A 19,331-nucleotide genomic window follows, 5' to 3' on the forward strand; every position below is an offset into this window, starting at 1 on the left:
GGGTGTTCTTTGAGTTCTTCGTGTTCATAACCAACTGAGGGCCAGTGTTCATCTCAAATCCTGTTTGTTCCTCATATTTACACGGAACAAATGGCTCAACATCTCTCACCTTTGGGTCCAGAGAACTTTACCCTTGGGTTGGAGGGCTACGGGTCTATCAACCTTGAGCCCCGTCAAACGGCTAGGGCGGTTCCCCTCGTAGCCCGCCAACTCTCTTTTCCACCAACCGAGTTGGATTTAGCTTTATCCGAACAGAAGCGTCAAGCGGCGGTTATTGCCATGCTACAACAACAGCTGAAGGAGTGGGACGGCGGGATGATCACAACTCCAATGCTCGGACATCCAGCCGAGCCCAGTCGACCGAACAAACTCCGTAAACAAAGCCAACCGTCTCGTCTAGCCCAAACTGCCGAACCCATGGTTTCCGAGCGACGAACTGTATTTGAACGTCTTGACCAAGAGGTTCCAAGACCTCGGCTGACAAGCGTTATTCGTACCGAGAACTCACAATCCTCGGCTACAGGTTCCACTGCCAGCACCAATAAAGGGGGCGCATCAGCCCGAACACAATTCCGTTCCGAACGACAAATGAGTCCAAGAAGTGGGAAGAGGCCCGTGGATTTAAACGATCCACCTCGGCGCACACGTACCAGCAGCAACCGGGAATATTCGGTACGATCACAACACAAATCCGAGTGCCACGAAGAGCTTCGTTCGGTTAACTCTGGCAGTCGCCACAGAATGGACAGCAAGGGAAACCGTTCGAAACACAATAATACGATTGTCTTGTACGATCAGTTCACGGGTTTGCAGATCTTCCCACTCACCCTAAGCGAGCCAATTATGTTGTGGTACAACCAATTGAAGCCCAAATCCATTTCTTGCTTCAACGAGCTAGAGTTGGAGTTCAGTAAACGCTTCGTCACCAGCAACATTCAACCGAAGACATTGTCTATGTTGGTGAACATGCGGAGGGTGGCTGGAGAAACTCTTCGGCTGTATACCGAATGCTACTGGGAAGTTTATAACCTTATTCCCGACTATGATCAGGGAGTTGCGGCAGAATCTTTTATGAACGGGCTGGATCCAGCCTCAGCAATGTTCCGTGATCTCTCGCGTAATCCTCCTAAGACAATGGGAGAGCTCATGACGATAATCGAAAAGGACTGCGTTCATGAAGAAGCCATGGCCGAGCGAAATCCACCAAAGGCTCCAGAGCCCGCCAAAACCACTGGGCCGAAGAAGCAAGTGTCAAACGTTCGCCAGGGGCATGAGGCCAGAGCAGTTCAGGCCAAACAACCAACAAGCCGGTCAACAGGGGTCGGCCTCCACCACATTCTCAGCCGCAACCTTGGCAGCAAACAAAGAGGGAGCCACGGCTAGACGAGTATGTGGCCAAGCGTATGGCATTTACCGAACCAATTTACAAACTCCTTAACATCATCGGTAAATTGCCATTCTTCGTTTGGCCGACTGTACTCTTGGGCACCGTCGGTAGCGGACCAGGGATGTGCACGTATCACAAGAAGCGCGGCCACTACACCACGCAATGCCCACCTTTCAAAAGGTATCTAGAAGAGCTGGCAGCAGCTGGGCATCTAAATCAATGGATCGACGTTCGGCGGAACCCACTTCCACCACCTCCCCCTCTTGTCGGCAATCTTGTGAGCGTTATACAGGGATTGGTATCCGAAGGAAGGGCAGCCGAGCTTCATTTAGAAATTGATAGAGCCGTCTCCTCTTTATCCATTTGTAACATCGGCACTCCGGGCAAGCGAAAGTAGGAGGATCCGAACCTCGACAGCACTATTACCTTTTCCTCCGACGACTTGAAAGGTGTTCAAATCCCTCATACGGACGCCCTCGTTGTTACTGTCGCTATTAAAAAATCCACTGTACAGCGGGTATTGATCGACCAAGGAAGCTCGGTAGACGTGATGTTTTATTCAACATTCTTGAGCCTCGGATTGTCTCCCGCTCAGCTTCGGACAGCATCCACTCCTCTTGTTAGCTTCATTGGAGCCCCAGTTTGGCCACTCGGCTTGATCACTCTTCCTGTGCGGGCGGGGTCACGGGTTCTCGAAATTGAATTCGTGGTGGTCGCTTCTCTGAGTCCGTACAACGTCATACTTGGCCGAACCTGGCTGCACGAGATGAAAGCCGTCGCTTCTACTTATCACCAGATGGTCAAATTTATTGGCTGGAATGGTCGGCAGGAAAGCCTCCAAGGGGACCAGATCCAGTCAAAGAAATGCTACATCAGCACTGTCACGAACAAACAGAGCTGTTTGGAGGTATAATGCGTGGAAGCCGCTTCCGCTCCCATAATCGAAGATGTTGGAGTGCCGGCTGAACGAAAGTCTACCGAGGAATTAATACGCTTCCCAATCCCTGGGGGCGAAGGAAGATATTTTTTTATTGGGAGTTCTATGAGCGTGGCCGAACGAGAGGAGATGTATAACTTCCTGATGAGGAATATAGAAGTTTTTGCTTGGACTCCACAAGACATGCTGGGTATCGATCCTTCGTTCGCCATGCACTCATTGAATGTCGACCCAAGTAGGCGACCGGTAGTACAGAAAGTCCGACGCTCGTCCGCCGCACATATCAAAACTGTAATGGCAAAAGTGGATCAACTGTTGGAGGCAGGCGTCATTCGGGAAGTCTTATATCCCTCTTGGCTCGCCAATCCCGTGGTCGTTCCGAAGAAAAACAGGAAACTCAGGGTTTGCGTTGACTACACTAACCTCAACGACGCTTGTCCTATGGACAGATTTCCCCTTCCTCGGATTGAGCAAATGGTGGATGCAATAGCAGGGTGCGAACGCTTGAGCTTTATGGACGCCTATCGAGGCTATCACCAAATAGCGTTGGATCCGGAAGATCAGGAGAAGACAGCTTTTATTTCTCCTCGGGGCACTTATTGCTACAAGGTCGTTCCGTTCGGCCTGAAGAATGCTGGGGCAACCTTCCAACGCTCCATCACAACAATGTTTCCAGGTATGCTCGGCAAAACAGTGGAAGCTTATATCGATGATCTGGTTTCCAGAAGTATGTTTGCTCGGGACCACCTTTGGGACTTGGGAGAGGTCTTTGCTGTTCTGAAACGGTGGAAGTTGTGCCTCAACGCTGAGAAGTGCGCGTTTGGTGTAAGTTCGGGGAAGTTCCTCGGTCACATAGTGAGCCGCCGAGGAATCAAAGCTGATCCCACACAGATCCAGGCCGTACAAAATCTCCGAGCTCCCACTACTATCAAAGAAGTACAACGACTTACAGGGATAGTGGCTGCCTTGAACCGATTCATCCGACGTTCGGGAGACCTTTGCCGTCCGTTTTTTCGAGCGATCACCACCAGCCGACGCAGATTTGTATGGACCGAAGAATGCGAGCAGGCTTTGAAATCTTTAAAGCAATACCTGTTTCACGCTCCTTTGCTCGTCAAGCCCCTACCCGATGAAGATCTGTATCTTTACCTTGCTGTTTCCGATCATGCAACGAGCGCGGTTCTTGTTCGGAAAGAGGGGATGGAGCATCAACCAATCTTCTATTCCAGCAAAACGATGACGGACTCTCAGACGATAGATGCTTATGGAAAAGTTGGCATTGGCTCTCGTTTCTGCTTAAACGAGCCTCTTGCCTTACTTTCAATCCCATAGGATTGTGGTCCTCACTGAGTTTCCCCTCAAAGCTGTTCTTCGGAAGACGGACACATCGAGCCGGATCCTGAAGTTCTCTCAAGACTTGGCCAACTTCGACATCCAATTTGAGCCTCGGACAGCTATCAAAGGGCAGGCCTTGGCCGACTTCTTTGCCGAACTCACTCCTGGCTTACAAGACGAGGCCAATGCTTTGGCCACCGCCGCTGAAGAAGCTTAGATTCAGGAAGAAGAGGTTTTGGAAGGGCCGTCCAGTCGTCCTGCAGAACCACTCCATGCTCGGTACTCCCTCGGACGAAAGAAACCCAAACGACAATGGAAGCTCTTCTCCGGCGACGCTTGGCGACTGACCGTCGATGGAGCTTCTAATGTTCACGGGGCTGGTGCGGGCATCGTCCTTGTGTCACCAAGCGGGACTGTGCATGAAAGCGTGGTCTCGATTGGTTACACAGCGACAAACAACGAGGCGGAGTATGAAGCTTTGATTGCAGGCCTCCAGCTTGCTCTTCGGCTGGATGCAGATTCGGTACATATCTTTTGTGACTCTCAGCTCATTGTGGGTCATTTAAACGATGATTATCAAGCCAAAGATCCACGTATGAATGCTTACGTAAGCCACGTATTGGCCCTGTTCGGGAGATTTGGCCTAGTAGAAGTGGAATGGATCGCTCAGGAACATAATGCACATGCTGACGCCCTGGTAGGTCTTGCCTCGGTTTACAAGACCTCGGGCAGTCGCCTTTGACGAGGTCCTCACACCGAGCTTCGAACCGCCGTGTGAACAGGTCATGGCAATCTTCCTCGGTCCGAGTCAACTGGATCCAGTGATTGGTTATTTAAAGAACCAGGTGTTGCCACCGAACAGGCGCGAAGCGTACAAACTCCGTTGCCGAGCTGCCAATTTTTTCCTGGGACCGAACGACAATCTCTACCGATGAACTTTCACTGGCCCCGATCTGCGTGTCGTCCACGACGACCTTGTGCCAGCCGTTCTGGAGGAACTTCATTCGGGCAGCTGTGGGGCTCATTCAGGAGGACGATCACTTGCACAACGTGCTCTGACGCAAGGCTATTGGTGGCCGAAGATGGTAAAGGAATCTGAAGAATACATGAAACAATGTGTTCGGTGCCAAAAGCATGCATCCCTCATCCACTAGCCAACCTTCCCCCTTAAAATGATCACTAGTCCATGGCCATTTGCGGTTTGGGCTTTTGACATAGTAGGCAAGATGCCGAAGGCACCTGGAGGATTTGAGTATATGCTCACTGCCACGGATTTGTTCACCAAGTGGATTGAAGCTTCCCCCATGATCAAGACCACCGCAGGCGACGTGGAACGCTTTATTTGGAAGCACATCATCTCGAGGTTCGGTGTACCGTACGCCATTCTTTCTGACAATGGCTCTCAATTTGTTGCGTCCGCCCTCAAAGCTTTTTATGCGAAGCACCACATCACTATCCATAATTCCTCGGTTGCCTATCCACAAGGTAATGGACAAGCCGAAGCATCGAACAAGACCATCACTCGGGGGCTGAAGCGCCGTCTAGATCGGAAGCTCGGTAAGTGGGTGGAAGAGCTTCCACACGTCTTGTGGGCCTATCGAACAACACATCGGCGGTCCACCGGCCGTACTCCGTTTGCTATGGCCTACGGTATGGCAGCTGTCCTCCCTTTGTCTACTATGATCCCTACAGCCCGCACGGAGAATTTTAGCCCTGTAGACAACAATGCGCTTGTGGGTGCCGAGTTAGACTTAGCCGAAGAACTACGTGATAATGCTAACCTTTGGCATGCCGCGTATCAACAAGAGGTTGCAAGGGGCTACAACCATAACGTTCGCGCTCATCCATTTAACGTCGGGGACTTAGTCCTTCGGATGGTAATCGAGGCGTCAAAGCTAACCAAGCTGAAGGATCCCTACGAAGGACCTTACCGAGTGGTAGAGAAGATCGGGCATGGTGTTTACAAGCTTGCTGAAATGGATGGAACGCCAATTGCCAATCCATGGAATGCTCAAAAACTTAGGAAATTCCATGGCTAGTATTGGCATCCTCCATCTTTTTATTTTTCTTCTATTGTACTTACATTTATGTTCGGCCAATACGCTTTTGAGCTTCGTGTACTTAATACAAGTTTATTTTCACTATTCTGTTTTATTGTTTTGAATGGGGTATTTCATCTAGCCCCGGATCCATTTTTTGTTCGGGTGAAAATCTCGAAGCCCGTGATAATCTTTTGTTCGGGTGAAAATCTCGAAGCCCATAATAATTTGTTTGTTCGGGTGAAAATCTCGACGCCCAAGATGATTTGTTCGTTCGGGCGAAATTCTCGTAGCCCTTGGCACATCTGTTCTGGCAATTCTCCCATCGCCTTTGAAATATCACCCGTTGACACATCTTATGTTCGGCTCAGTTTACCCATTTCTACTGCCTTATTCTATTCCTACAGTAATACAATAGGGCAGGGGGCTACTATATGGGTAAACCTGAGTTCATATCTTAGTAAACTCCAAATCACATATTCGGTTCTTCCGAATGAAAAGACTTGGAAAATTTCTGATTTATGATGTGTCTATAGAGTAAAAAGACTTGGCAAATTTTTATATGCTTGGAAACAACACCCATTCTGAACGAAAAGACGACTATCATTCAAAAAGAAATTCTCCAGCATGTCTTAGTACATTCAATGATTGGCAAGGTTCCAATTGTTCGGAGCCAACCATAGTCAAAAAAAAAAAACACAAAAGAGCCAATTTAAATTGTTGGAGCATCGGCAGGGGCTGGTAGGGTAGTCGAGTCGGCAGCGTCAGCCGTCGTCTCTTCTGCTGCAACTTCAGTAGGGGTGAGGGGTGGTACTTCCACCAGACTCCTCCTCTCATCATCAAGCTCAACGCCTGCGTCGTCGCAGCCCCTGTTATATCCGAGCATGAAGCTCTCTTTATGCTGGCCTTCCTTGATCTCGTCCTGCACTTCAATGACTTGATCGGCCACATCTTCCTCAGCCTGGGCATACCCTTTCTTATACTGCCCCTGCATCTCCTTCTCCATCTCTTTTTTCATTTCTTCTCGACCGAGGGCTCTCCCCTCAGCCAGCCCCTCATCTTTTCCTTCAGCCCTCATTTGCTCGGCAGACTCCTGCAGTCCCTTGATGAGGTCGTTCTGATTTGCAACCTAAACTTCCAAGCCTTGCCTCACGAGCTCAGATTGCTCCAAGCTCTTCTTGTACTCCTCGGCCATGCCCTTGTTGTACTCAACCGACTGCTTCAGCAGTTTTGACTTCTTGTCATGCTCGGTGAGATGAAGTTGGGCACTCATTATGGATTGGGTGGCCTGTAAACAAAACAAAATGAAGGTTATTCCGACGAAATAGGGTAGATGTACAGAAAATCATTGCAAGTATGGAAAAATTTACTTACCCTTCCGACATGATAGTAGTATTCACTCAGGGCTGCTTTCAGAGAAGGGGGACTCTGTACATCCCTCGGTAAAGCTAGCCCGGAGTGGAGAGTGAAAGCCAGGGAGGGGTCCTCCCTCAAGCTGTCCGATTTGAGAACTTGTTTCTTGCCTGGGGTGATGAAGTTTGGCACCCATGGGGTGTCAAGGTCCGAAGCAGGCTCCCTCCCTTTTCCCTCTGCCAATGCTTCCTGCGGCTGCTCCATTTCCTGGCCCTTTCCCTTCGAGGCTGCCCTTGTCTTCTTGCTCGCGGGTGGTTCCTTCGGGGAAGGAGGGGCGCTCAGTGGTCGTTTTTTAGAGGGTGGAGGAGGTGGGGTTTTCTTGCTTGGGGCCGAGCCCGAAGCGCCTAGGGCTCCAGCTTTCCGAAGCTGGGCCTTCTCCTTCTCTTTTTCCTCTAGCTTTCTCTGGAGAACTTCCTTGATGTTCCTTGGAGGCATATCCTCTTGTTCGCTGAAGGGTTCTTCCTCAGTAGGTAATTGGATCTTCCCTCGGAGAGGTTTGTCGACGCTCGGCCGAAGCTCTTCTGGGATGACCTCGGCTCCAACGCCAAAAGACTGCTCGGGTTCTTCGGTCACCTTCCTTCGGATCCGACCGCCGTATGTAGCTTTATATTTGAGAATGGTTGGGGCGTCTCTCTCCTCCGCTGGGATAGTAAGCAGGGAGTCGGCAAGACCACAACCTTTCGGCGCCCTTAACAGTACTTTGTTAAGCTTGGTGGTATCTGCCGAAGAAAAACACGCAAGATCGTTAATTAAATTTTTGATAAAGTGAAATAAGAGCAACAGAAGGAATAAACATTTGAAATAACGGACAAGTGTTCTTACTCGGCGTTCCCCTTCGTGTGGCTATTTCAAATTGGCCAAATTCATGTTCGGGGAATTGGAAATTTCCCCGAACCTCGACGTAGTCGGAGGCCCATTTCTCCGAGTCATACATTCCCTCGGGAATGATGTTCTGCATCTTCCTCCGGGAGCAGAGATAGTACCGAGAATACCGAACGTTTCTCGACATCATATAATTTTCAAAAAAGTGGAAGGCTTCTAGTCGGAACATCTTCACCTCAACAACCCCCTCCGGTTCTGCAGGTACATCAAGACCGGCGTTAGCCCTCACCGCTTCACACACGAAGATAGCTACACAGGAGGGTTCACGAAGAAATCACGCCCCCATAACTGTAATGACTTCAATGCTCTTCTTGATGGCTGAACCATTTTGTGTTTAATTTCTTGAAGGTTGAAGCATAATGTGTGTTTATGGAGTTCTTACATACGCAAATCATTTTTCATTACCAAACATTAGTTGTGCTTGATATGGAGGTCCAATTATTGACTTCCTTTTGGTGATATGCTATCATATATACTCTTCGTTTTTCTACTTAACTTGATAACCTCTAGCTCTTCTACTCTCTTCGGTTTAGGCTCCAATATAAGGTAAGGCTCGCAAGGGCTCGACAAGTGGACTGATTCAAGTAATTGTCATGTTAAAAATGTTATATGTGTTCAGGATTTCTTTTGTTAAGAATAATATCTTTCTTCTTTATTGATTTCATGATTTTGAGCGATGCAATCATTTTCATAGTTGAAAATATTACTATAGAATACCATGTAAGATTGACTTTTACTGGTTGCAGTTTATTGTGTGTCATTGTCCATTTTATATGCACCCAGCTTACCTTTTCATTTGCCTCTCAAAGTTATTGTCTCTTATTTTTTATGGTATTAGATGGTGTACGGAACTAAATCAAAGATAAAACATCATATACCATGTGTTGCAATTGGAGGTTGGAATACCATTGACAAAGTGTCCTAATAGTTTTCCATTGAATGCAGGAAGTTCTGTGATTCTTATGGGAGTTAGCTTGATCATTTTATTTGGTTCATTTTGGAAGAAATTGGTTTTATCAGTGGAGTGGTCAATGGTAGGATTGAGTAATTCATTAGAGTGCGTCCGGAATATATATTGTGCCTTTGGTGCAATTGTTTTTTGTATAGTTGGAATCGTTGGACAAGGGCTGAGATAGTACACGTGAGCCCAACAATGGTTTGTTTGCTGATTGTTCGAGCCGTACCTTTAGGCACGGGCATGCACCAATGTTTGTAACCCAACCCAAGTTGCACACTTGTTAGTCAGCCCAATGTTTGAAAGCATGTGTACATGGCGGGCACTATATTACTATGTAAAGAAACTCCCACAAACTTGGAAGCATTGGTTCAAATCAGACCATACCCCCTCTTTTTATTCTAACCACAAAAAAACTGTGGCCAATAAAATTGGTCACTTTAGAACCTTCCCTTGTTTTCCGCCCTTGTATCTTTTCTTTTGCATATATAGACACAGAGATGGACAATCTTGTCCTAATTCTCTCTGATCATTCTAACTTGGTGAGAGGTGGGGCATTTCTCTTCCCTCATCACTTTTGCAGCTCTATCAATGGCTTCTTCCAAATGGATTAGGCCTGAGGTATGTAAGAAACTTACACATAGATTATTTGAATCATAAGCATGTTAATAAATTGTAGTTCCTATTACGTACCTGAACCCTTGATCGTGACGAAAGAAGTTCATACATATGAACCGTGGGTGGAGGCCTTCTACTATCTTGCTTTTGAACATAGATAAATAACGTAAACAATATGAAAGACATGACTTTGATTTCTTCTTTGACGTGTGGGTAATAGAAGAGAAATTTCATGGCCCTTCTTTTGAAATATATGTTATTTCACGAGATGTTCCTTTTTATTTTTGATGTGTATAGGTATACCCCCTATTTGTAGCTGTTGGTACAGTTGTTGGCATCTGTGGGATGCAACTAGTGAGGAATATATGTACCAATCCTGAAGTGAGGTAACATTTCATCTCAACCTGTTTTCCATGAGACCCTTTGTCCCTTTTTATGTCTTTCTTTTTGCCTCTTACCCCTCTTCTACGAATAAGTTCTAGCAACATGATAAGAAGTGCACGAGAAACTTCGTTGTCTCCAAAATCTGTTCGCTTGTCTTAATAAAGTTCTCTCAGATGCACGGTAGTGTCTCAAGATTATTGAACTTTGGGATTCTCAGCATGTCGTGCGTTTGAGAGAGCATTGAGACAACGGCACAGATGTTTAGGGGCAATGATCCTTGGGCAAGGGGACACATGTAGAGTTAGGACAATGGGACAAAGAGTAACAAAGAATGGAAATATTTTTCTTTTTTCAATACGCAAAGGCTATTTTGAAGCCACACACACGTCCACATCTGAAATTTTGGGAAACATGCTACAAAGTTCATATGTGGAACTGGAATTCGATTGATCCAGATTTCATGTCATTTCAGGGTTAACAAACAGAACAGAGCCGCGGGAGTGCTTGAGAACTTCGACGAGGGGGAGAGATACGCAGAGCACCCAGTGAGGAAGTTCGTGCGAGGCAGACGCCCTGAGATCATGCCTTCTCTCAACAAGTTCTTCGCAGATCCGAAGTGAAGCAAATGATTGATCAGATTTGTCTGACATTGCAAGGATATTTTTTTTTTCGTTTCAAATAAGCTTTCAGCTATTGATTAAGAGTAGTAACCACACATGTATGGTGTCAAGTTGCTGTGTGTTTTACCCATCATCTCAAACAAGTAACACAAGAATGTTTCGTATTTGAATTCCCTTTCCGTCGTTTTACTTCCGTGCTTAGCATGTCAAGCGACTGATCATGGAGATTACACCGATCATGTAACTTCACGGTAGTGCAAAACAAAATTGCAGAGAGCAAGGAATCATGGAATACATATCTTTTTTACCGCGAAACGTTATGTGATCACTGGTTGATCATACGTTATTCCTTTTCCAGCACCACATTAAGGAAAAAAAAAAAAAACATAACTCAAACAAAGCTCGTGTGTGGATCTGGAATTTGCATAAGTTGTGAAGGGAAAAATAACATTGCTAGAACGAAATCGGTAATACTGAGGGAGTGTCACCAGATTCCACAATAAACCCGGATGGAGGTATGTTTTATGAATCCGGATGCTGGTTTAACGAATGAACCCGGATGCTGGTTTAACGAATGACTCTGTTGAATCCGTTGACAAAGTAGTTAATTCTCACGACCCAGAAATTGTGATAAAAAAAATATCAGTTTTATATTTCCATCATAAATATCAATTTAGTTGAATCCGTTGACAAAGTAGTTAATTCTCACGACCCAGAAATTGTGATAAAAAAAATATCAGTTTTATATTTCCATCATAAATATCAATTTACAGGTTTGGAATGTCAACCCCGTAATCTCTAACTAAAGCTTATATACTCCAAGTTAATGCCCTGTGCAATGCTCTACGGTACAAAATGTTTAGAACCATTTCCTTTGGAAGAAACAATCTAGATCCTATTGATGGTTACCGTTAGACGACCTACTCAAGAATTCCTTCACCAGCTTTGAGAAAGCAGAAGAATTATCCTTCAACAACTCGTTTGGCGAGTCACATTCCACAACCTTGCCTGCATTGACGAAAAGAACCAAGTATAAGCAGTTTGACCTTTTTCCATGTTACTATTACCAAGTTTCTAAGCAATGTGTTGATCCTAATTCCCATTCATCTTGTTCCTAACACATTCACATAATATGCGTGTTCACATTCACATAATTTGGGTGGTAAAAAATGACTTTGCAAAGCCAAAAGCATCGAAATAGTATTTCCAGGTTATCATCTTTTTTACAGCTGCTGCAAACACCCCCATGTGTCCAAGTAGTAACAAAATCTATTTTATGGATGGAATATCTAGAAGTCACTTTTGAAAATATGTTTGATTGACATTTATCTGCCCTATAGAAGTTCTAAAAAAAGTCCTAATGGTAAGAATAAGATGCAAAACTTAAGATTTGATACGTTTTGAAGAAGCGAGGTATTTCACTTAAAGTTGGGATTTCGTAGTCTTACCTTGATCAAGAACTAAAACAAGATCATTGTCGATGATGGTGGGTATCCGATGAGCCACTGTTACAACGGTGCACCTGCTTGTTTCTTCTCGGATTCTTCTTTGAATCACATTGTCCGTTGCCGTGTCTACTGATGCTGTGGCCTCATCCAAAACCAATATTTTCCTCCTCTGCAGCAGCACCCTAGCAAGACACACAAGCTGCCTTTGTCCCATACTCCAGTTTTCTCCATCTTCTTCCACTGAGCCAATTCACCAAAAGTTTCAAGAAGCGGATGCTAAACGGTTACCAAAATTTAAGAAAGCTAAAGGGCTACCCAATGCACGAGCCTCCCGCTACTACAGGGTCTGGGAAGGGTTCTTGAAGGAAAATAATTTGTTTTCACTCTCCATACCTGGCATGTCAAGAAGCCTCTGATCCTGTCTTACTATGTCTGCAAGATGACATTTTCCCATAACCTACAATGTAAAGATTAATAAGAGGAAGTTAAGCTTCATATGCATTGTAACATTCAAGAAAATGATCTCATTTATTTGGTGTTATAAGGATTCGGGTACAGAGTATTCTCAATATCAGGCTAGCCTAATTCTCTAATCAACGACTGGGAAAAACTGAACAACATTCTAATTCATATGTATTTATCATACTGCACATATCAGTTCATGCATAATATGATTGTTCTAAGTAGAGTTCTGCACAAACATGAATACTAAATGTGTTTCCTAGTTGAGTGTCTAGATAACAATGTCATAGACATATCCCATATGATTACCCAAAGGTTGATGGTCCGATACAGGTACTTTCAAGAGTCCATATAACTTAGATCTTATTATTACCTCCCAAATTTCATGATCTAAATGCTGCTGTAAAGGATCAAGATTACTCCTCATGGTTCCCTGGAAAAGTATTGGGTCTTGTGGGATTATACTCAACCGAGACCTCAGATCTTGCAAACCAATCTTAGTAATATCAATTCCATCAATCAAAATCCTTCCTTGTACAGGCTCCATGACTCTGAAGAGGGCTTGAATTAGAGTAGACTTTCCACTTCCGGTTCTTCCCACAATGGCAATTTTCTTGTTCCCAGGGAAGGTGCAAGTGATTCCTTTTAAAATTCTAGGGAGAGATGGGTCATATTGGACATGGAGATTTTCCAATTGAATTATTCCATTTATTGGCCATTCAGGCTCCGGTCTGCAATTTTCAATCACTAAAGGAGCTTCACTTGGAATATTAGTAAATTGAAGAATTCTCTCCACTGATATCATTTTGTTCTCGACGTTGCATAGGTTCCATACAACCCAAGCCTGAAGAACATTCAGATTCAAACCATATGTAGCCACCAGTCCAGCCAAGCCTGTGATCAGATAACCAAAATGTATCCACTCAGAATCATTTCTCATCCCGTTCACAAAAAAAGAATCATTTCTCAGGGCCATGCATCCAAAATCAACACAATTTTTCTTTGGAGTAAAGTAAAAATGTAAAATGAAGAAAACGAGATGACATACTCAAATTGTTATTTATGTGTAAAGGTTGTTGATAGAACAGTTTCCTGTACTTCAGATAAATTGTCCTCTCTTATATCAAATATGATAGAGGTGAGCAAAAAAAAAAAAAAAATACTGATTCTCGATAGTGGATGTACGAGGTTTTTGGATATAAAAGGTTTTGGATTTTAATGCAGTTAAACTTGGAACCTTTACTTCGAGAAAGAAAATGATACACACTTTGCCGACCAAAATGGGAGATAGCTCCTATTTAGCTGATAAACTATTTGGTATTGTTCAAATAAACTGTCCTATTTCTCCAAAAAGAAGAAAGGCGGTGAAGAAAGAAATCTGTATGTCGTTTAGAGTTTTCAAAACCGTTTGTCCTAAAAAAACCTCAGATGTCACTCTCTAATAACAGTTTTTGCCTGCACCTTTTGTAATTTCTGTGCCCGATGAATTTAGTTTTGATCAGAAGACCTTAATCTGAGTCCAACTAATTATCGCAAGGGTTAACTGTAATATCCCTTTATTAAAAGATACACGCTCTTTGCCATCAAGGAAACGTAAAAATAACGCATAGAGAAGTAGAGGAGCAGCTTACTAGGTTCAATGGATGACCTTGGCAGGTTAACCAAGATGACAAGAACAAAGAAGAAGACAAGGTTGAAGAGAAAGTTGACCCGGACACAAAGCCACTCCATCGTGGCAGAATTGTGAAAAGCAACGCGAGAGTAATCATCAACCAGTCCTACAGTTTTTTTGAGGAACCGATCTTCTTGATTGAAGCAACGAATTGTTGCAGCCCCGGTCAAGGATTCTGAAAAGTGGTGCAGGATTGGAGCTTTCCGAATCCCAACCATCCTTGCTAATTCTCTTGCAGTAGTGATGTAGTAACACTGCAAAATATTACTTGATACTTCAGCACTTGTAGAATCTATAAAAGGAGAACCAAAAGAAAATTTGCTGTCCCTTATCATGCTGTTTATCTGAGCATGCTTTAGGAATCTTATTGAGACTGAACTGCATTCGTGATATGACTCACAGCCACAGGCTCTCATAGACCATGTCGAGGCTGTATAAAAATATTATGATAGTTCTCCGGTAAACTTGAATCATTGGTATGTTTCCTAGGTAAATATCCAACTAAAAGTGTGAGAAACATTCCAGTGCCTGACATGGGTTTTTCTAAGAGTGTAACGTAGTTCTTGGCCTTACGCCCTTGGACAAGACTTGGGAAATGCATTATGAAGTGAAGTTGGATCTTGCCTGGTACCACACGGAGATTGCCAAGATCACAACGAAGAGCAAAAAGACTTGCCACGCAATTTGGGACATAAGGGCGATGATACTTAACAGCTGAATAAGCGCAAATGCTAATCCAGCCAATCTGTAAGGAATGTCGGTGTCCACTATGCTTTGATCTGTTGAAGCCTGTTAAAAAAAACAACCAAAAGGATAAGTTTGATGAAATCAACTTTTAACCCAAAAAAAGAAGCTCACTGTAGTATACTGACTCGGCTGAGAATCCGGCTTGAAGGTGTGAAGTCAAAGAAAGAAAGTGGTGCCCTAAAAATGGATGTAATCATTCCACGGAATAGGCACTGAGAAGTCTCAATGGCAATGGTTGAGAGCAAAACTGCCCTCCCCGATATGAAGATGGAGCTTCCACTTGAGATCAAAGCATATATTCCTATCATTCGCCCTCTACTAACTTGGTTTTTCTCGTCAATCGCCCAAGCAATCCAGTAATTGCTGGCGATCTGCAACCCTTGAAAGAAAACCTGACAGAGAAGTATCACTGGAACGAGCGCACCTTTATATGCACAAGCAATAAAGGTTGAGTATACTCTCCATTTCACTCGGCCAGTTTCTGCTTCTTCTTCTTGATTTCTTTCCAAAATGCTTCCAGTTCTTGCGGTTTCTCCAATTTCCTCTTCATTAACTTCAAGAGGGGCCGTATTGGTTAAGGATTTATGGTCAGAGGAAGGATTCATTTGGTTAAGAGATTTGTTGTAAGCATCCATTTGTGTAACAAGTTCACCATCAAGTTCTGCTATCAAGTCTTCATACTTTCCTGACTGTATGATTCTACCATCTTTCATCACCTATTTGAAGGAAACAAAATGAGAGAACTCTCGGGAAATGGCACGAGTTTTTCACTTCTGTTAAGGCAACTTATAACTCACCAGGACAAGATCTGCTGCCTTTAAGAATTCCAATTGATGTGTTACATAGATCACTGTCTTTTGGCGTAAGAGGTGCAATAAACAATTCTGCAAATAAAATTTCCCATTACAAGAGCATATTATACCAAAAAAAAAAAACTATTTACACATATATAAAGGACATATAATGCATACCTTGAATAAATGTGCTCCAGTATGAGCATCAACGGCACTAAATGGATCATCGAGGAAATATACATCCAAATTAGCATAGATAGCTCTGGCTAATTGAATACGCTGCTTTTGCCCTCCGCTCAAGTTCAAACCTCGTTCGCCCACCACAGACAAATCTCTCTCACCCCACATAAGAATATCTTGTTCTAGAGCACATCCTTCCAAGACATCATCATAGAAATCCTTTTTCGTTTCCTTTCCGAACAAGACATTCTCTCTCACTGTGCCCGTTTGGATCCAAGCCTTCTGAGGAACAAATGCCTTGGATCCAAAAACATTAATCCCTCCCCCGGAAATTCTAGGAATCTCATCAAGAAAGCTATAAAGAAGGCTTGATTTGCCCGACCCAACTGAGCCACAAATTGCAACTTTGTAGCCTTTCTTGATTTCCATTTTCTGAGTGATGTTGATGGTGGGTTTTTTTGAAGCTGTTGACAACAGCTCCCATGAGTATTCACCGGTTTCAAGCTCAATTGCAACATCAGTGGCTTTTCTTGAGCCATTAAACTCTATCAGTTTCTTTCGATCTTGTACAAGAAACTCTTGCATTCGATCAATTGACACCTTCGTTTGAGCAATCATAGATAGCAACTCTGGGAGATTGTAAATGGCTTCTTGTAAAATCCGAAAAGTAGCTAGTGTTGAAAGGACAGTACCTGTTGTCAATGGAGTTTGCAAAACAATGCAAACACCAAAGGTGACAACGGAAACCACAGTTGGCGACGTCCAAAATAAAAAAGCTACGGCTGAGCATGTATATAGGTACTTCTTAAGCCAACTTCTCTCGTTTTCCCTAAGTTGAAAAATCTTCTTCGAGAAGGTGGATTCCCAAGAATGGAGTTTTAGGACTCTCATGCTCTTTAGTGTTTCTGAAGTAGCTTTGATTCTCGAGTCCTTAGCTTCCATTATCTTTGAATGGAGCCTTTCTTGCTCCCTTGCCAGAGGGGTGTTGCTCCCCATAACAGAAATTGTAGCCAAAAGAGCAGCAAACGAGGGAACTAAACCAAGGTTTCTGTAAAGAATAATCAGGGCTAAAATGACTTGAAATGGAAGCAACCAAACTCCATGTATGTACCAAAAGAAGTCCCCAATCCTCTCGACGTCTACTGTGATGAGATTTATGACTTTTCCATTGCTCGTGCCACCGTACTTGATTGACAAGGATTTCTTATATGCCAATACCATAAGGGCTGCACGTACTCGGATACCCATACAGTGTGCCCCAAAATACCATTGCCTTTGAGACAGTGATTCTACTGTCTTTGCCAAAAAGAAGATCAATGCAAGAATCAATCCATGGTAGTGGCTTGAATTGTCATTCTTTGTAGTTAAAAAGTTCACAAAGTTTGTGATCAAGAGGGGACCCATGTATGAAGCAATTGTATTCACTCCTATAAAGATTCCAAGAAATAAAACTGTGTAAAAATCTGTTAAGAAAAACCTGAAAAATAAGCACGATTTTGAAGGGAAACAGAAGAGTAAGAAAAAAGAAGAAGATGTACCTGCAATGACGCCGTTTATGACCAGGGGTCTCCAGAGAGCAAGCAGTACAGCTCTTGGCAATGAAGGAGTTTCTGTTTTCTGTTTTCTAAGCGATTCCTCTATCAAAGAAGAGGCAACAGAAGCTGTTTCCGACGAAGGAACGGAGGGTATGTGGGGCAATTCGAGTTTTTGAATCCGGCCTATTTCAAAGAGTGGGTTAAGCCACATAAATGTGACTTTGCTCCAAATTCCAGCACTGGAAAAGACATGTTTAGGGACGTTTCCTTTCTCTTGTTGAAGCAATGGGTGTTTGATATCGTCTGTGTTTCCTTCACTAACCTTGTTACTGAGCAGCAGAGCATTGAAGCAGAGGAGAATCAACAATGGGAATGAAGCAAAATCAACAATGTCTGCTTCAGGCAGAAAATAGGGCACTAGCTTCATGGATGTGAAATGGGTGATTAGGTAACTAGACACTAGAACTAAGTCACAGATGCTGGAGAATACCCACCAAACTATGAGAACTAAAGGCCACTTTTTCCCCTCTGAGCAGACTAAAACTACACTGGATAAGATCCAAGTCAAGGATGACAAGGCAGAAACTAAAGGGATGGTTTTAGAATTCCAAAACTCATAGCAACTAAACCCCGTATAGAAAATAGAGATCAAGACATTAGACATAATTGTAGTAATCTTGGCAAAGCCTGTGCATCTTCTTCTTCTTCTTCTCTCCTCTGTTGCTCCACTTTTGAACTGATCTTCACCAACTTGTCTTCTTCGTTTGAAGAATTCTAGCAAAACCCATATCAGAAACACCAAGAAATAGGCCACATTGACAAGCTTTGGAGTGATTTCCATTGGCACACAAAATTCCAATACCCCTAAGAGAGAAGCCTCAGTCAGTAGTAGACCTGTTGAACCAACGCAAAAAAACCCATCAATGGCTTCCCAGTACTAAACTGGAAAAATCAATACCCAGTTCAAAACTTCAAATACAACGTCGATAAAATCCAATAAAACAGCAAAATAATCCAGGAAAAAAAGAGAGAATCCTTAAATAATCGGTACCCTTCAAATAACAGAATGAACTCCTATAAAACAGTAACTGATCCCGGAAAACAGAGTGGAAAAAAAAGGACTAGATTCTTCAATAAACAGGAGTAATTAATTCAGGAATAAAAGGGTTTACCTATATTATTAAACTATTTAACCACAATTAAATATGGTGAAGGAAAAACGTAGTAGGGTTTAATAATCAGAGTATTGTAAGAGACCTGCGACGAAAGTGGGAAGAAAAGCACGTGGGTGTTCAAAGGTGGTTACTGGTGGGTTTCACACATAGGACTGCGCTGGTCACTCCCAGTCTCCCACTCGGTTCTTTGATTTTTGGCCTATACATGTACATACATAAACATGTGTATATATATCTATATATAATATGAAAGGCATCGATCACAATCGGCAGAATCTTTCCAAGATCCCCATCGCTATCTATCCTTCAGTCTTGTTACTAGGAGTATTGTTATACTGTATACACGAACGAGGAAAATATTTAATGGGGCCAGAATCTCACCAGTACCCTCTGCAATTTGTGATTTGGAAATATTCTCTTTCTGGGAAGCAATTAATTTCCTGCAGCCTAATAATGTCTTCATAAATGTCTTCATTCCGATGACAATTTGGGTATCTATTACTACTTACTTTTTCACTTTTTCCCCTCTTAATCGGGTATTAATTAGGAAATTAAACTGTGAACAATTAATGAATACTGTTTAAACAATTTTGGTCACAACTGTCAATTACTTCCTTTTTTCCATGCGGCTACCTATTAGGAAATTAATCTGTGGACAATTACCCGGGCACCCTTGTGGGCAGCCTGGCCCGGATTTGTTTTTGAGGGTCGCCACCCGGATTTTTGAGATAATTGATCTGAGAAGCCG

At 43.5% G+C, this 19,331-nt stretch overlaps 2 protein-coding genes across 4 annotated transcripts; one reads left to right on the forward strand and one right to left on the reverse strand.

Annotated features, from left to right (window-relative positions):
* The first annotated feature begins 9,462 nt into the window (after positions 1 to 9,462).
* Positions 9,463 to 10,753, forward strand: LOC131309981 (uncharacterized). Its single transcript, XM_058336731.1, has 3 exons — positions 9,463 to 9,569; positions 9,864 to 9,952; positions 10,423 to 10,753. The coding sequence occupies exons 1-3, from the start codon at positions 9,540 to 9,542 to the stop codon at positions 10,568 to 10,570; spliced, it is 267 nt and encodes an 88-aa protein (XP_058192714.1). The 5' UTR covers positions 9,463 to 9,539; the 3' UTR covers positions 10,571 to 10,753.
* Positions 10,754 to 11,289: 536 nt separating this feature from the next.
* Positions 11,290 to 19,087, reverse strand: LOC131309982 (putative ABC transporter C family member 15). Of its 3 annotated transcripts, none has more exons than XM_058336733.1 (11): positions 18,965 to 19,087; positions 17,412 to 18,302; positions 15,871 to 17,300; positions 15,697 to 15,783; positions 15,025 to 15,615; positions 14,777 to 14,941; positions 14,112 to 14,406; positions 12,854 to 13,374; positions 12,412 to 12,475; positions 12,019 to 12,258; positions 11,290 to 11,578 (listed from the first exon to the last, which is right to left on the reverse strand). In XM_058336733.1, the coding sequence occupies exons 1-11, from the start codon at positions 19,056 to 19,058 to the stop codon at positions 11,466 to 11,468; spliced, it is 4,491 nt and encodes a 1,496-aa protein (XP_058192716.1). In that variant the 5' UTR covers positions 19,059 to 19,087; the 3' UTR covers positions 11,290 to 11,465. The 3 variants fall into 3 exon arrangements, with proteins under 3 accessions (XP_058192716.1, XP_058192717.1, XP_058192718.1); XM_058336734.1 differs by lacking the exon at positions 18,965 to 19,087 and adding an exon at positions 18,666 to 18,807; XM_058336735.1 differs by lacking the exon at positions 18,965 to 19,087 and adding an exon at positions 18,581 to 18,709.
* Between the last annotated feature and the right edge of the window lie 244 nt (positions 19,088 to 19,331).

Source organism: Rhododendron vialii, chromosome 12a, assembly GCF_030253575.1.
Source record: "Rhododendron vialii isolate Sample 1 chromosome 12a, ASM3025357v1".
Lineage (NCBI taxonomy): Eukaryota > Viridiplantae > Streptophyta > Magnoliopsida > Ericales > Ericaceae > Rhododendron > Rhododendron vialii.

Excerpts from the sequence above, each read along its gene's own strand:
- LOC131309981 (XM_058336731.1), top strand. The coding sequence starts at position 9,540 with ATGGCTTCTTCCAAATGGATTAGGCCTGAG. Across the intron at positions 9,570-9,863 it reads CCAAATGGATTAGGCCTGAG|GTATACCCCCTATTTGTAGC; the intron begins GTATGTAAGAAA and ends TGATGTGTATAG. Across the intron at positions 9,953-10,422 it reads TGTACCAATCCTGAAGTGAG|GGTTAACAAACAGAACAGAG; the intron begins GTAACATTTCAT and ends ATGTCATTTCAG.
- LOC131309982 (XM_058336733.1), bottom strand. The coding sequence starts at position 19,058 with ATGAAGACATTTATGAAGACATTATTAGGCTGCAGGAAATTAATTGCT. Across the intron at positions 18,303-18,964 it reads ACAAATTGCAGAGGGTACTG|GTCTACTACTGACTGAGGCT; the intron begins GTGAGATTCTGG and ends TTGGTTCAACAG. Across the intron at positions 15,784-15,870 it reads CTGGAGCACATTTATTCAAG|AATTGTTTATTGCACCTCTT; the intron begins GTATGCATTATA and ends TTTTATTTGCAG.